The sequence below is a fragment of the Bemisia tabaci genome, chromosome 5 (assembly GCF_918797505.1).
Source record: "Bemisia tabaci chromosome 5, PGI_BMITA_v3".
Taxonomy (NCBI): Eukaryota; Metazoa; Arthropoda; class Insecta; order Hemiptera; family Aleyrodidae; genus Bemisia; species Bemisia tabaci.
Genome location: NC_092797.1, coordinates 36,013,868 through 36,031,947, shown reverse-complemented (window position 1 = coordinate 36,031,947; position 18,080 = coordinate 36,013,868). Strand labels below are relative to the sequence as shown.

The window sequence follows — 18,080 nt, the reverse complement described above, 5'->3', positions numbered from 1 at the left end:
CTCACTCGATCGAATTTTACCACAACGAGCAGTCATGGGAAAAGCTGCTGAAACCAGTCCCCCGGTCATTTTTCTTTTCTCAGAGAGGTCTGAAGACGCGTAATCAATACGCGATATAAACTGCCGCCCTTTCGAGGAGATGCTCCCAGCAGACACCCTGCCATTTCTATGGGTAAATGTTGAAGTCGTTAAAACAGAATTGGTCGTACACGGCGCTCATAAAATATACATTTGCATCGTAAAAATCCGCGTTGTGTCAACGAGAAAGATCTTATCGTGCTCTTGTCAAAGTTTTAATGATTCGAACTCTCGTATAAAGTACTTTTTATATGGATGATTTCGTGATGGAAGTATGTGTATGAATATGAATTATGGGCAGAATATAATTACGCAAAATTCCTCATCCTCATTTTCCCTCCCCCTGGACCTTTTTTTTTTACGAACGTAATGAAAGGCCTGATTCAAGATGGCATTTTTAAACCATGTCAGAACTATTCAATGCTTTAGGTAGTGGTTAAGGGAGGTCGCTTAAAACGCCCCCAAGTGGGGAGGGAGTGAATATATTTTCAGCCATGGGAGGAGGGGAGGAGGCAAGGGTCAAAGTTAAGTTGTCAGGGCTTCGAAAGGACTCGACATATCTAAATGGCCTTCACATGAAGTGGAAGAGTGTCCACATAGCTTTTTTCATGTGTAATGTGTGTAAAACTGAAGCTAGCGTGAGAATAATGAAGTAACAAAAATCCTCCCTTGATATTCTGACAGATTTTTATTTTCTTTAGCCTATAAAAATGGAGAAAAAAATGAACGTGGGGTCTCCAAAAATAGTCATAATATTAGCTATTGGTTCAAATCGCTTTTAAAATTGTTCGAGATTCAGTCTGTCGAATCTCTCTTCATTTTCCGATGAGGAATTACTATTTCTGGTCAAACCATTCAAGCTTATTTTTGCATTTTAAACTTTTGACGTAGACGCTATTTCTGGGTCGAGCCAGGAATAGCATTTCCTTTTTGCAAAATGAAGTCCATTTTGCATTGAAATTAGGCCAAGAAGTTGGAAAGAGAACTGCACTCAGACATTGAAGCATCCGTTCAGAAAATTAAGTCGTACAAAAAGACAACAATTTTTTTTAAAAAAAAATACAATTTGGTAATTACCTAACAGGTATAGGCCACAAAAAAAAAAAACAAAAAAAAAAAAAAACAAAAAACAAAAAAAAAACAAGACAAGGCATTACATCAAACCTTGCATGCGTTACTCAAATTATTCTACAGCTCAAAGCGTCTATCAACAATTTATTATCATGTATCATGCACGCTGATATCTTAAGCTTTGCCCGATCTATATTCTATAGGCTGTCTTTCGAGTCGAGGGTCTTTAGGTAAACAAACTTTTCGAACCAAAACTAGCTCAGCTTTTAGGACCCTTTTAATCTAGAGTTCTCATTCCCCCTGCTTGAGTTAAAAGTTTGTATCGGGTGGATTCTTTAAAAGTCTTTCTTATCTCCTCGCTGGAATGGACTATTTCCAAAAGTGAAGCACGGAAACGCTTCCCACGCCTGTCTAGGTTTCCATCAGTGGCATGGCGTGCTTTGCGGTGTATCGATTGGTCTGCCATTTAAACCTATGGAAAAGGATCGATAAACAAGGTGTTTGCAACAAACACCTTGTAAATCGATTCTTTACCATAGCTTCAAATGGGGAAATATCGTCAATCGATCATTCATGCGACCTCGCCACTGGTTTTCATGTGCGTAGACGCAAGATAACCTCCTAATTATCATTTTAATCGATTCACGCAATCTTGTAGGAGTCAACCACCATTTGATTCATTTTACGAAAAAGATTTTTACTTTTTACATACTTACCACGATTTAATGACGGATCTACTTTTCAACTCATGTTACAGAAGCTTTAATTTCAAGTTTCAACCCCCCCCCCCCCTTCCTTTGACGCAGACAATTTTATTATTCTTCTATCCAAAAAGAAAGTTATGTCGATTTATGTTTAAAAAAATGAAAGTTAGCACCTCACGGTTTAAACATAATCCTTCTAGTTTTTGATTCGGTCTTGCCTAGGAAAAGTAAGCCCATCCGATCTGCAAGAGGTATTAGAAATAAAGGATGTTCAAGCGATTGATTTGATTTTAGCGTTGGTGTTTTAAGGTTGTCCTAGGTTGAATTTGATACTGTCATTTTTGAAAGACCCTTAGCTCCCAATTTCCAAAATTCGTCCCGTCAAAACGTCCTACCTTCTAAACAACCCCGAAACTTTCGAACATTCAAAAATTAATCGCACTAAATTCTCGTAACTGGGCGATCATCGTTGCAAGTCGTTCGATTAGTCGGCAGTTTTCACTGAGCCACAATTATTCAGTCGAGGGTTAGAAGTTGATAAGACGAGATGCATGGCGCCGAGCAGGGAGATAGAACATTTGCTAGGTTTCGTCTCCTGACCTAGGGTAGCTCGTGACGTCATTAATCACGCCTTTTCATGGTTGGGTCTATCAGATCTAGGATATGTTGACCTTGATAGTTGGACTTCCTTTTACAATATGGAACTACTTTTTCTTGTTCATTTTAAAAATAACATATGTGCCTTTGGTTTTCCTTTGCAAATAAGCGCTTTTATGGATGAGTTTGAACAAAAGTAGTTCCTTATTGCAAAATGTAGCCCAGTTGTGGCGGCTCGTTAACATTTTCATCCAGGAGCAAGTTCTGATTGACGTTCGAACCGAATCCTCAGTAGAATCTAGTATGTGTAGAGACATGGGAGTTGTTTTACCTATTCGATTGGTAATTTTAAGCGTAGCTCGAAATGTATAAGTGCATCTTCAATCTATTTGCTCATTACTGTCTCAAATTGGAATCCATTCCTCGGCCAATACCAATTTCTGCTTCGACCAGGAGTCTATTCATTTTTCTTCGTTGTCTCGTCTTGCGCACCGTCTCCAAAATGTTTGAAATATGATTGAAATTTTGATAGCAAACGAAGTCGTATGGCATAACCTCCCTACAAATTTTGAAAAAAATGTCCCTCAAGTTTTCTCGCGCGCATTTTGCAACGCGCTGACTCTAGTCTCTCAAATCGTATCAGAAGTACATGCACTTTTTACTTCCGAGCCCTTCACATTTCACATTGTTAAGATGCTATTGCCTATGCGCTTACCTGAATGCCCGAAAATCGCAAAAAAAAGAAAAAAGTCGAATTTATGTTTCCCAATCCGCTAACTAATCCCTCGCCGCATTTAATTTGTTTGTTTTTACGCGGAACGCTTTCGAATTTCTCGTTTTTTTGCATGCAATTTTCGTGTACGTTGAATTAGTATTAAAATTTTTCGTGTCTACCAGAGAAAGAAAATCCTAGAAACAGTCTTTGCCTACTAAGGCAGCAGCTTTCTAGGGATTCAACAGTATCTCATGAGAAGTAACACTTATGTTTTTGTGATGAATGTTGTGGGGTGAGCAGTTTGGGAAGGAATTTTGTCCGACCGAAAACTTGGTATTTTCTGCATCGAAGGAAAACGCTCAGAACCTCTGAACCGGACGCGCAGCCATGACAGATCACTCTGTCTCCTAGCTCCTGGACTGGAAGTTCCGGTCTTCAAAACGGAAACTTCCGGATCCTGTCTGTCGCTCAAGAGTGGGCACTCAAACAGGAACGCGATTCACTCATCAGTTTATTCGCCCGGTTCACAGATCCGTACCATTTTTCAGTGTGATGAACAGATTGTATGAAACATTATCGGTTGGCTGTCAGCCCTAAAGGTCAGGCGTGGATTCTCGGACAGGAATGCGAACTGAACCCGAACCCCAACATTCGGAGTGTTTCAATGGATTCAAGCCGGAACCTAGGCCATGGCTTCGATGGAACCCGGACCAGGTTCCATACTGGCTCCAAATCGGTTCCAACCGGATTTCAAGTTGATTCCACATCAGGTCCGGTTCCAAATTCCCTAATGCTCGCAGCCCCATTCCTTAAAGTGTCCCTCGCACTTCAGCAAGTCACCCTTAGAAAAATGCCTGAATCAAAATGAGCTTCCTTTTAATAATTGCCGCGAAAGAATTTCAGTCCACGGTTTAGAAAAGTGTTAGAGGTTATCCACTGAAATTTTGGGACCACCCCAAATTGTTGGTTGTCACGGTCAATTCCAATTAATTGTGGTAGCACTGCAACATTTAGGTTAGTAACCTAATTTATTGGGGTTCTTCTTCAATTAATGGAAATGCTTGTATCATTCAACAACCCCTACCTCTTCTTTTCAACGGCCGTTTTTAAAAAAATTCCACGTAAATCAACCAGGATTCTTCCTAAAACAATCGAACACCTCTTTATGACTCTTTAACCCTCAATGGCATAGCATTACGAATTTATAATAACATATTTTTGGGGTATGAAAAATGGAATCTTCCCCCTGTGGCATGATTTTTCAAATTTTCAATAGTTTTTCTTTTTTTGAATAACTGATACCCAAAAATTGAAAATTTTGAAAAAAAAAAAAAAAAAAAAAAAAAAAAAAAAAAAAAAAAAAACCATTTCGTACCCTATGTTTTTTATGCAAGCTACAAAATGCAATTAGTGTCCCAGAATCTGAGATCCAACTTAATTCATGCCACAGAGGGTTAAAAAAAAGTGCAAATTTTTGGTGGGAATATTCAATGGAAGTTTCTCTTGGTTCCAATAGAAATATCTCTCAACGGATTCGAGCACAGTTTAATATCTCTTCACTCCTACCTCGATTGGGAATATCAAGAGTTTCTCGACCCGCGAATCTCACAACGAAGCATTATCTCTCCCTCCCTCTCCCACCTCCCTCTGCCCTTCCCTCTGCCCCTTCTTCCCCTCCCTTTGTCTAGCCATCCATTGCGGGATCCCATTCCGGTGCCGGTTTGAGTCTAATTCATCGCCGAAGCTGAAGTGTGGGTATCGGTATTAGTCATGCAAATCATAAGTTAGAGTCAAAGGCATTGATTGGGAGGGCGAGAGGCTCGCGGCATAAGTAGCTGCACTGCTGCAGGTAGGCGAAATCTTTCCGGTGCCGTGGGCACCGCCGGAGGCCGGGCGGGGGGCGCGGTTGAGCGCAATCGACGTTCGTAGTCCACGCGTCCACCCTTTCGCGTTCAACTCTTACCCCATCTCTCACCCCTCAACACAATGCCCCCCCCCCCCCCCCCGCCCCCGGTGCAGATCGCAAGCAACGAGCGCTTGTCGGCACTTTGATCGTATCTTTCTTAGCCGTCACGCAACCCAGGTTCTATGGAAATATCGAGTGCCTTATTCGTATGCTCATGGAGTCTCTCCTGCCCTATCGCAATTTTCATTCCGTTCCCCAACTGTGATGAGGAAAATTTCAATTTGAGTCAAGATGAACCCCGTTGAATTTCCTCCGAGGAATTTCCGGCCCAGTTCTATCATCGCTTGACCAGGGTGTCTACAATTCCGGAAGTTTCGGAAAGTCCAGAAATAGTACTGATTTGTCACGTGCGGTCCGGAAGCAATGAAAAAGTGTGGGAATTCTGCAAGGAGGTCCGGAATTTTTGTTATTTTTGTCGCACTTTGAGCGAGAAATTCAATTTCTGAAATTTTTAGAATTCCGTCGAATGAAGGCACTGAAAAAGTACTGAATTTTTCTGTTGAAGAGGTACTGAATTTCTTGGGAATGTACTGAAAAAGTACCGTAAAAGTACTGATTTTTGGCCAGCCTTTTTTAGTAGACACCCTGCTTGACGAAGAAGAACTTTAAATACAGTTTGTAGGGATTTCAGGGTCTGTGTGGATTGATTCCAAACCCGACGGGTGCACCCGAAAGAAAGCGTATATTTATCCCTGATTGCAACGTTATGCACCACTTTCATGTTTTATTTTCAATAAATGTCTCTATAAAGCTACATGCAGTTTTTCTGAAAAGTTTCTGCGAATTCAACTGGAGCAAAAAGCCAATAATTGTCCCACGCATTTTTACAGTCTTGTAGGCGCGAATATGCGTTTCACGCCAACTGACCGACTGCACTACGATAGACGCAATGCGAGAAGTATATTCATGCAGTCTTGTAGGCGCTAATATGGGCGTCACGCCGACCGCACTGTTTGGCACAATGCGTGGAGTATTTCTGAAGTCCTGCAGGCGCTAATATACATTCAACGCTGGTCGCTCTGTGTTTGGCACAACTATTAGAACTCGCGTTAGAATAATCTATGAGCATTTCAACGTTGCCTCGTTTCTCCGGATTAAATATTTTTTCGGAGAAAATTTAGGAAAGTTCTTCATACCCACAATCCTTATTCAATCTTTTCACTTCATTTATCATTAGAAGATAAGACATCGATGACTTGTGAACAAACTAATCTAAATTAGCGTTAACATAAAAATGCGTTCATTTTCCAACTGTTTTCTGTTTTGCCAAACTTCTACCTCAAATTAACTTCATTTTAAATTCGTGCATTCCTGTAGAAGATGTAGAGGTATCTATTCGCTTAATCCTTGTGCTTTTTTTGCGCAATCGTCATACATTTTCTTAGACCTTTCGCGCAATCCTGGATTATCGTCCGATTCACGTAACTTTACTACCGGTTCTAAGAATCCTATCCTCGATTCCTGGAAATGAGCTGCTTCTGTTGTTCAGTTTAGTTTGGAAGCTCAGTTACCTACATGAAGAATTTAATAAATACCATTGAGTATGTATATTTATTGAATTGTCTTCGTCACAGGCAGCTACGTAGAAGCCGCCATTCAGTAATTTTTCAGTATGAGGCACATGGTGCAAAAGTCAAACAACACCTGAAGGCGCCTACCGGGTTTTGGATTTCCACTCTTCAAATGTCGTTTCGCGTCAACCAATCGTTAACAACTCTTGCAATTTTTTTTTTTTTTTTTTTTTTTGGGGGGGGGGAGCGGCTTTGTCATACCTGGCAGGGAGTATGAAAATGAGTTTACTCATGCAGCAATCTTCAGAGTCTAAATCTTGTCCTCCAAAGCTAATAATAGAGCGAAATTCAATGACTTGTAAAGGTGACTCGTCGCAATTGAATCAGTGAGAACGAAAACACACCAACTCGAAAAAATGAAAATTATCAAGACACACACACACACACACACACCCTACTGCACAGTGGGTAAAGAGGTTAGTCTCAGAATAAGATTTTTAGTGTCAAAAGAAGAGTACTTAAGAACACTTTGAAGGTCCAAGTCAAATCAGATGCGCTAACTTCAATGACCTTTATGAAAATCGACTGTCTTGAATAAAAATTGAGTTTTTCCGAGTTACCAAGTTGGTGTGTTTTCGTTCTCACTGATTCAATTGTGGTTGCACTTTGGATCACAGTCCAGTGCGGTACGTATCTCCGCGTGATCGTCCCGTCGGAGCCAGAGACGAGCTCCTGGAAGCATCTTTCCACGCCTTCTCTAAAAAGCACCGTTAATATTTATCAGCGGTCGGGAGGGGGGACGGAGACTTTGAGCTGCGGATCTGGAATACAATTAATCCGACGCGCCCGGAGATGCTCCCGACCCGCCAGCAGATTCACCGAGGAGCCCGACCGCCGTGAAAAATTGCCACGAACACCGGAGGAGCCCGCAGATAAATGGTGGAAAAAATCCGCGGGCAGACGGGGAACATTCAAAAGGAATGAAAAATGTACGCGGAGCTGCAACGGTTTGAGTGGATAATCGAAGGCAATATCGGCGATGGGTGTCGGCGGCGGAGAGCACCCGTTGCTGCGGTCGGCGCTCCGGCCCCGGTCCGCCTCACAGTGCGGCCCTCTGCGGACGAAAGTCAAAAATTCACAACTCGACATCTGAATATTTTTTTCGGAACTTGTTATCTTAAGGTGAATCCAGGGTTCGATTAGGGATAATTCAAGATTAGAGATAGCGCCACCAGTCACCACTGAGAATTTCACTTTCCTTCGACGATTACTGAAATAATATTCCTCGAATTACAAAAAGCAGATCCACAAGATATAGATTAATTTTTGCTTGATTTTTTGAGACAAAAATATTGGCAATTAGAATTACAAGCGCAGAGAAAGTACGGCTGAAACTTTCAGTTCAGAGGCAGCGGCCGAGCGCGCAACGGAATCCCTCATGTTCTGTCTCTCTCTCTCCCATTGCCGCAATGGGAATGACTTTCCGCCGTAGTTAAGACTTTATTTTTGGGGATTTTGAGAAGACTTTTTTACTGAGTGTTCCTCAAGTATGTTGCCATAACCCCTGGATCTCCAATCTTGAAATAGTGTGACGGTTTTTATTAATTTGGCGAATATATGCGGCTATTCTGAGCAGCGCGACGTGGTGGCCAAATCGCGAAGTTCCAAGCCTGGATTCACCTTAAAGATATTTCTGACTCACTATGATGGTTCATTTTCAAATTACCGCTCAACACTACCTTAAATGTGGGTAGGAAACAGGAAATAGGTCGGGAATCACTGGTCCGTAAGAAATACACGGGGAAAAGACGTCAACTTCAAATGGAGATTTCTCGGTTGAAACGCAAAATGCTCTGGGTGGTTGACATTTCCTTAATCCTCAGATATCCAACTTCAATCCTCCCAAAAAGATCTTGCGACTTTTTGCGACTATCAGAGATATTTGAAGTTAAAATTTGGGCGTTTCACGTTGGTTTTATATTGTTAACACAGGGCTAATTCGAGGTTGCCAACTTCGAATGAACTTTTCTTGAAAAATACGCAAAAAAAACCTGAGGTATAACATTTTCTTATTCCTCGAGTGTTTTACTTTGATAGTGCCAAAGGGTTTTCTATGTCGGTACTACTATCTTCATTATTTAAAGTTACGTGTCTTTTACCGATTTTTTTCCGCATCGTCCATAAGAGTGCCGCACTGTGCGCCTCCTCGGAAATCGGGTTTCAGGGATCGGATCCGGGCTCAGGGAACAAGGGGTCAAAAGACCTTATTTTCCGAATATAGGTTAGGTTGATGCGCGGCACCTTCAGTTCTCATTCGCGGGGGTGTCCGGGGCGGGGGCGGGGGTGTAGTGCCGAGGCCGACTGCCTTGGTCAAGGTTCGTTCTCTATCGTAGCGCACCACCGCCCCCCCTCCCTTTCGACCCCCCCCCGGCCGCCTCTCGTCCCCCCACCAACCCTTCCCGTCTTACTCACGACCGTGCTCAGCTTGGCGCAACGCGAGTGCTTGCTCCCGCGCTCAGGAACAACGGCGTATGAGCATTCAGGCGTTGCCAAATTTCCGCGATAAAAAGGGTTTTTTTAGAAATTTTGAGGAATTTTACAGAGGATTCTACTCACGTTTCAATCAGTAGCGTGGCGTGAATTGCGGTATATCGATTGTTATGCCATTTAAACCTATGGTAAGGAATCGATTATGAAGGTGTTCGCTGCGAACACCGTGTTTATGGATCAATTTCCTCAGGTTTAAATGGCATAACAATCGATTTATCGCAAAGCACGCCACGCCACTGGTTTCAGTCAGGGTTGTCAGGGAATACTGGGGAAACTGGGAAATGTTGGAGAAAATGACGAAAATGTCCAGGAAAAATTATCAAGTCACCTTTATTTGCTTTTTAGAATGAGTTTGACATTCCGAACGACAAATTTTGCCTGAAAACTATTTCTAATTATGTCGTTTTACCATCTGGCATATCTGCAATCGTCAGGGAATTTCACCAAAATGTGTTAGGGAAATCAGGGAAATGTCAGGGAATTTCGTTTTCCAAATTGTGTGGCAATCCTGTTCAATTCGAGGATTTTGCGGGGTTTTAATAATATGCATCCATAACTCCCCTGGCAATGGAGTATATTTCGTCGCGGTGGAGTTTTGGCAATATGGGAATGCTGATAGGTTGTTTTTGCTCCTAAGGCGGCGGAGTGGCACGCGAGGCGCTAGTGGCCCCCGGAGTCGACGCGTCCGTCCGACGCGACGCTCGGCGCTCCGACTGACATCGATATCCGACGCTGCACTCTGCGCCGTGCACCCTGCATCCAGCGCCTGCCACCTCGTGCATACCGCCCGCGCTGCATTCCGGCCGCCGCCCCGGACCCGGCCCCGCGCATACGTTGGATTCTCGCCAATGCCCCCCCCCTCCTCCCCGACGGTCCCCCACCGCCCCCAAATTCAGCCAGCCCCACCGTTTATACACCCGGGCAGACCGCTCCTTGATTGACTTTTCTTCTCCGTACAGCAACAAGTTCGCCTCGTCCTCGTCCTTTAACTTAGCATTCGGCTCCTTCCGAACTCCCCTTATGCTTCCCGCCATTGTCTGCTATCCTCGAATCGTCCATCTTTCTAAGGGCGAATCTTAATTTCTCAGTGAGCCTTGAAAAGCATTGCCTTACATAGACTACAGAGCTCAAGTGGAAATCGAGATACACCCTTACGTCAGAAAGGCGACGAAATGAGGCGTCTTGAAGGAAATGGATCTAAGTTCATTTTGTTGTTGAGCCCCTCAGGGCTAGTATTCTGACGTAATCTGGGGCTCATCAGCAAAACGGACTTGGCCCCCTTCGCCTCAAGATGCCTCAAATCCGCCATCGAGTCCCGAACTGATGCTGAGTCAGAATCCGGGCTCAGCCCTCTTTCACCTCAATCATGATGAGCAGAGACGACATATACAGGGTAATCCAAGGTTAAACCTAGAGTATCTGTTGTATTCAGGGTGTTCTAAGGTTAAACCTAGAGTATCTTTGTACCGGTTAGTCCAAGGTTAAAGCTAGAGTATCTGTATAGGGAGCCCATGCACAAGTCAAAATATGGAGCTCTTAGAGTTAGCTGACCTTCTAACACAAAAAATGTCACTGCGAATTTTCAGATTCTAATCTCAAACCTACATACCCGAGAATGTTCATAAATGAGCGTTCCTCTGAAGAAATGAGTAAATTTATCCAAAAACTAAGTAAAATACGTGCTTAACAAACGACGGCTTTTGACAATTGCAATAATGAATCACTCTTGGATATTGACAACACAAACTGACAACCTTTTTCAAAAAGGAATATTTAACCGGGGGAATCTGGCAACACTTGACTGTTCTTACGGTGTTTTTCCTTGAGGCGTCAGTGTCTTTTCTTTTGCCGTTCATCAAGCAGCAGCTCTTCGCCACCAAACACATCTGGATTACATTTTGCAGTAAGGAACCTCTATCTCCGGCTCATCCATAAAAGCACATAATATGCATAGGGTAACCAATGGCATGTATGTTGTTTCTAAAATGGGCCAGAAATAGTGGTTCCTCATTGCAAAATGTAATCCATTTTATCTTGCGCCCTTTAATTGGACCGAATTTTTCAGGAAAGAACCAACCCACATTTTCGAAAAACTGAGTTAAGAATGTTCGAATTCCGCTAGCCGTATATTTTCTTCTGCCAAAAACTGAAAGTCGAAAAAAAAATATTAGTTTGGGAAAAGAGGGGTTGAAGTGTACTTTTTACATTTAGCCTTATGCAGAAATGAAACTTCAAACCTCTTTTTCCCAGTTTAAACCTGATGTGGGTTGGTTTCTTTCTGATGAACTCGGTCCAATTCCTGCTCCTCTATCAACCCTTTGAACGTGACGGAAAAGTCTGTTCTGACGGAAGTGTACCGCGAGACATGTATTCGGAATCGTTTAAACGAAAAGGTATGTGTTCGGTCACAAAGGTCGTTTTTGTTTCAACAACTGCTGGACTATACTGTAATGATTCGTTTGTTTTTGTTTTACATTTTACTAATTTTTTTGCCTTGCTTTATTTTACAGAGGTCAAGCAGGAGCTGGAGGACCTCATGGCCGACATTAAAAAAACTGCCAACAAAGTTCGTGCCAAATTAAAAGGTATGCAAAAAGTTCAATTACTCTCAACTTGCAGCGAAGCGTTTATGTATATTACCCTAACTTATTTAAAGGCTACTATGACTGCGTCATCAAATTCTCGAGCTCACCCTATCATTCCCCTTCAAAGTTGCAGCAGAAGTTCTATGTTTTACAACTTATGTCCAGGGCCTCAAATAACCGAGAAAACGGAATTCATCAGGGAATGAACAAATTCCAAGAAAATTTGGGAAATAGTAAGGGATCGGTGTTGAAATACCAGGAATTTTTCCCACTCACGTTCGAGGCTCTTTTGCTCTCAAATTAGGTGGTTCACGTCGATGAGGTGCTACACGATTTTTTAGAGATTAATAATTAATTAATAATGATTTTGCTTGAAACTTTGCAGAAAAATTTAGTTTTTTCTCTAAAAATCTGTGAAATAGGAAAAGAAAATGCCCAATTCCTGTCGAAAATTTTCTCAAACAAATCGTGGAATTTGACTATTCAAGAATTCCAGACATCATAATTTCGCAACTCCCATGCAAAATATTTGACGGATATGCGGCTGTACTAAGGAGAGATGCCACATGAGAATTCAATTGTCGCTGAATTTCCCCCGATAAAATTTTTAAATTTTACAAAAACTACGAAAAATTGGACAATATTCCCAAGTCTCCCAGAAAACTCGTATTTTATGTAAGGAAATTTTTCAACGCTCGAAGGCTCATGCAGCACGGCGTTCTTCCCCAGAACGGCAGCATAGGCGTGAAAGTCTGGATACAACTATTCTTGCTCGACGGATGTCCTTGCTGCATATTCAAAATATTGAAGGCGTTTTGAGTTTCTGTGCCTGCGCAGCAATGACTATCATGCCTAATTGCAAAGAAAACCTTAATGACTACCTAGTCAGGGGTTCCTCTTGTCACAGCAGCGCTTTACGAGTACTCACATGGCAATTAAACTAGGTCATTACTGCCCCTGCCGTTATACATTTTTTGTATTTACCTTTGATGTAGGATCTATCAATAATTATGCCTTCTTTCAAATATATTGAGGTCAAATTTCCTTCTTGTTTATATTTTCAGTGATTGAACAGAATATAGAGCAAGAAGAACATACAAATAAATCGTCTGCAGATTTAAGGATACGCAAAACCCAACACTCCACGTTATCAAGAAAGTTTGTTGAAGTCATGACTGAATATAACCGAACACAAACCGATTATCGTGAAAGGTGCAAAGGAAGAATACAAAGGCAATTAGAAATCAGTAAGTTGAGTTACATTTACATTGAATTGGGTTTCAGTAATATTTTTTTCCATTTTTTAAAGCTATTTTCATCAATATTTTAAACTCATTTTGGCATGCATAGCCTCATATGAGTAAGTTTGTTAATGTAAGTTAACTTATGGATTTGACCAGAAGACAAAGCATGAGACACTATATTTGATAAAAATTCTACTAGAGAAAGAAACAAAATAAATGTTTACATTGAATCCATGACTTGAAAATATTTGATAATACTAAAATCTTGTTTGTTAACTCCAAAAAGCAGGTATCAGACCCACTTCATCTTTCTACATTTGCAGCAGTGAGAATCAAAATAATAATTGAATTTAAATAAAAGTACAGCATACAAGATTATAGACATTTATCCTTTATGTATTTCAAAAAGTGGCTTTCATAGTGCGCTTGGACACTCTGATGACACCTTATTGCCACGCACCCCTGCCAAACTGAACAGTGGTCGTTCCACAAATTGCACCCTCTAATTTCATCTTAAGTGCCACCGTTGATTTGGGTGGGATTATCTTTTGTACGATGATAGTAACATTATCCTTGAATAACTTATGCAGGCGAAAAAAATGCCCCATCTGCTGTCTGTAGACACCAACAAAAGTGAGGCAAATCTTGTGCTGTGAGCCAATTTTAGAAAGTAATTTTTTTCATTCCTTCCTGTTGTTTTTTCTCTTATGATCTGAAATAAAAGGGCAAAGTACTCATCTTGCTGCAGAAAAATATTTAGTAATTCCTCACTTACTCTGCACTTTGCTCGAAACTTCCTTTCAATTTTTCTGAATTTATGTCTAGAGATTAACAGAGAAAGTCACCTTCTGTGCAAATGATTTACTATCTCTTTTTCTTAAATAATTCTTAAGCGATTTTGAAAGCGTGGATTGCGTAAAAAATTCCACATATATAAGCATAGCTAATAGACATAATATAATACTGATCACGTCTCTTCTTCACCTTTGTTTCATATAGCTGGAAGAACAACGACAAATGAGGAATTAGAAGAAATGTTAGAACAAGGAAATTCTGCTGTGTTCACTCAAGGGGTGAGGAATACAATTTCTCGTTATAAAAACACCCCAACACCCCAACACTCCAAAACCCTGCTTAAAATCGAATAATTTATCCCATAAAATATTAAGCGTGTCCTCCTTCATTTGAAATAAATGGACAAATTCCTATTTTAACCTATCTTTTTGAGAGCTGTTCAAGCCTTTTGATCACATATTTTTAATGGAACATTTAAATCTTAAGTGGAAGCTGAGCAAAAAGTAATTGTTTTCTTCCAACGGACTTCATCATTGCAAATATTTCACTTATGTATAGGATTCTCTGTCCCTCCTTCTTCAACATTCAGAAATTATTTTGACAGTAAATCAGAGTGGACAATCTTTTTACTTTGTTATGAGTCAATGTGAAGACAATTTTTTAGCATCTACCTCTGTAAAATTATTTCTCTCAATATGTGAGTGCCTTAATGGAAACTTGGAACTTAATAGTCCACTTCTCGAAACCATGACTCCTTGCGAATTTTATTGTTTTTCATTGCACCCACAAGGAAATACAAAGGGAATATGCATTAGGTTATAAATATTCTCATGCGTATCATAAATTTCATCTATTTTGGTGTAAAAGTCCATTCTAATTTTATGTTTTTCAGATAATAATGGAAACACAGCAGGCAAAACAAACTCTAGCAGATATTGAAGCAAGACATGCGGATATTATAAAATTAGAAAATTCTATACGAGAGTTGCATGACATGTTTATGGATATGGCTATGCTTGTTGAAAACCAGGTAAGAAAACACAGAAAAGCGCAATATTTCTACATCAAAAGATATTATTGAGGGAACCATACTTTTGACAGTTGGAAATATAGACATTTTTTGGAGTATGTGCTTAAAAAGCCTAAACCCTTCTTGGAGAGGTCCTTAATCCAAAAGCTCACTATATTGCCTCTCCCATCATACATAAGAGCTCACTACGCGTTAAAAGCAAAGAATTTGCAAAAACATTTGTTGAACAGAGGCCTACCTTTGCTGTATTTGAATTATTTTTTATAAGAGAGTATGAATCTTTTCATTTTCTGTACATTCCTAAACAAAGTTTTACAGTGAGTGAATTTGGTCGACTTTTCAATTCCCATAAGATATTAATTTCAAAAAAGGGAATAAATAACCAGCTGGTCTTTCAGATAATTTGATTGCAATCTCTGATATTTGGTGCCTCGTTGAAATACATGCCTTTATTCATATATGAGTGTATTTTTTTGACCTATTTTATCAACTTTGAGAAAAATGTGTCAGTTACAAAGGTCGTACAGAAAATAAGGTCTCCTTCAACTTTCCTCGCTAATCATTAATGCTAGAAAGAAAGTAAGCAATTAAACCATGGGATTTAGTATGTTCTTGGCATTATTTTAATATTTTATTAGACCCTAGGCAAGCTCAGAAGAGCATTTTTCCTACGCCGCCATCATCGTTCTCACCTAAAGATCAAAGCACCTTAAAATTACTTTGAAAAAGTCTGAAAATTCTTTTAAGTTTGTGTATGCACTTAAAAAGGTTTATTGCAAGGAAAATAATATTGTTTTGTTTTACTTTTTAAATTTACTTTTGAACGTTATTGTCATGAGCTAAGTATTTTAAGGCATTGGCACAAACTTGCAAAATCCCTTGTCAAAGAACTGAGCAGGCCGTTTTAAACCAATTCATCACGAAGTTTTGCCTTCCTCATCAGTATCTACCACAATTCATCAAAAGCTTCTTTTCATTCTGAGGACAAGCAAAAGTTTCAGGAACTATGATTTAAATCGTACTCTGAAATTAAAAGACGCTCTCCTTGGATTGTGGATTGATACTAATGAAATGATGCCTATGATTGCAATGAATTGGCTCTATAACCAACCTGTCAGATTCTTTGACAAAATGATTTCCAAGCTTTTGTCAAAAATGTACATAAATCTCAAAACACTAATGACTTTCAAGAATACATTCAAAAGGTTTACGTAAACAAATTCATCAAATTTTGCAAAAATTTAGCTCAAGACTCAGTGGAAAATATATGACTTGCGCAAACTGCTTGTACAAGTTTAGCGAAACTTTAATCAATCGTTTATGTAAGCCTCAAATACAGAGAATCGATAATAATGAGACAACGTTTAAGGTAAAGGATGCTAAGCATTTCCATGTTCCTTCAAGGATGAGGTCTTGAAGAAGGAATTGTGTCTACTGGAAAGGCATTAAATTTTCGCTCTTCATCTTCAAAATTCAAGCTATTTTCTTTGTTTATCAAAGCTACTCCACAAAATCTAAAACATCTGAATTTTTTCAGACTCAAAAAATACACCTATTATGAATAACCGTAACTGGTCGTGTTAATGCCAAAGGGAACTATGTGCAAATGAATTAAATCAAAAAGATGTATGTAGGATTTAATGCTGCTTCGTTCCTTTTGATTTAACCATTTGCACGTATTTCATTTTAGCAAAAATACTCCCTGTGATGTGTTACATATTATGAAATCAATATCACTCTTTAAGGATATAATGTAATCCATTTGTATGTATATTTATTAATTCAAATGTGCTTTATTTACAAATGAAAGGGAGAAATGATTGACCGTATCGAATATCATGTAGAACATGCGGTCGATTATGTTCAAACTGCAACACAAGATACTAAGAAAGCATTAAAATATCAGAGTAAAGCGCGGCGGGTAAGCCACAAACCTTTACGTACTTTTAGAGTGATCTGTTCTGAGTGTCTGCAAGATGTCCTAGATCTTCCGGTTTTTTGTTAGCCTTTATGTTTTGATTTTATTTTTGACTTTTTATTTTTTATTTACAGTTCCATCAATTATGTTTTTGTTTTTAATTTTTATTTTATTTATTTCTCTTTTTTCCACCCCAAACCTTCATCCGTTTTGATTAATTTCCATCCTCATTTCTCCTTATGATCCAATTTCTGAATCCTTGTCCATGCTTCCTCTGTTTTATTTACGATTTCCTTTTTTTTCCACCTACAAAATTACGTTAATCCTTTTTCAATTTTCCTCTTAATCATATTTCATTTTTCACTTTCTTGTATCATTTTTTTGCCTGATAATTTCCTCCTACTACCCTTTAATCTTTATATTATTCCTAATATTAACAATTCTTCTCCTGTTTTTATTTTCCATTTTATATTTCTGTCTGTCTGTATGTGTTGTGTGTGTTGGGTGTGAATCAATGTCATTTCTCTCTATTATTCCTTGATTAATTCATTGTGTATCTAACCATGTCGTTCATCATCAATATTTTTTCTCTCTTTGTTTACGTTTTTCATCGTTTCGTTTTTTAACTCCGGGGTTTTATTGAATATCTCTCTTTTTCTTCAACCTACGTCTTCAAAAATTAATTTTTCGACTTCAATTAATTTGAATTTAAAAATCATTGTTGTGCTGTTCTTCGTTGTTGCCTTTTAACTAAATTATTGTACCTAATTATTATCGTCATCTCTTGATGTTAACTGGTCACCTGTGTGATTGATGTCATTGCTATGTTTAACTGTACTGCTTCCTATTGCTCTCTGTCTTCTACTAAACTGACGCTACGTTTACCTCTACCACCATTCTACGTCCTTCTTCTCGATCTTGCAACTGACTGGCTGGACACGTCATTGTCTCTCCTCTCGTGTGTTTTGCTTTCCACCAATCTACATGTTCATCTCCTCTTCTCCATCCGTTTGCCATGCCTAACTCCCACTTCTAGGGTGAATTAGTTGATAGAATAGAATTCCATGTTAGTCAAACCAAAGATCAAGTAGGAGCCGGAAGATTGGAACTTCATAATGCTGAAGACTACCATAATAAAGCAAGGAAGGTATGTAGTTTTTTCCTTCTATAGTTGTTTCTACGCCCGCTCAGACTTCACAGCCTTACTTACAATTAATTCTCCCAGTATCAAATTCTGTCTGCAATACCGAGTAATGTCAAAGAATCTCTTTTATTCAAATTCTCCCCCCCCCCCTCATTTTAACATGTCTTTTTGA

At 39.6% G+C, this 18,080-nt stretch overlaps 1 protein-coding gene across 8 annotated transcripts in view; it reads left to right on the top strand.

Moving 5' to 3' along the window:
• LOC109040750 (syntaxin-1A) overlaps positions 1-18,080 on the top strand; it is a 114,875-nt gene that overhangs the window by 72,663 nt on the left and 24,132 nt on the right. For 6 of the 8 annotated variants that reach the window (XR_011899903.1, XM_019056783.2, XM_072300638.1 and 3 more), the window contains exons 4-8: positions 11,703-11,777; positions 12,842-13,024; positions 14,021-14,094; positions 14,709-14,846; positions 16,657-16,767. Coding sequence is in view for 7 of the 8 variants with exons in the window: in XM_019056783.2 (XP_018912328.1) it covers positions 11,703-11,777; positions 12,842-13,024; positions 14,021-14,094; positions 14,709-14,846; positions 16,657-16,767 (581 nt within the window). In the remaining variant the exon portion in view is untranslated. Of the gene's footprint in view, positions 1-11,702; positions 11,778-12,841; positions 13,025-14,020; positions 14,095-14,708; positions 14,847-16,656; positions 16,768-17,800; positions 17,912-18,080 lie in introns of all 8 variants that reach the window. The other 2 variants (XM_072300634.1, XM_072300636.1) reach the window with 1 other exon arrangement.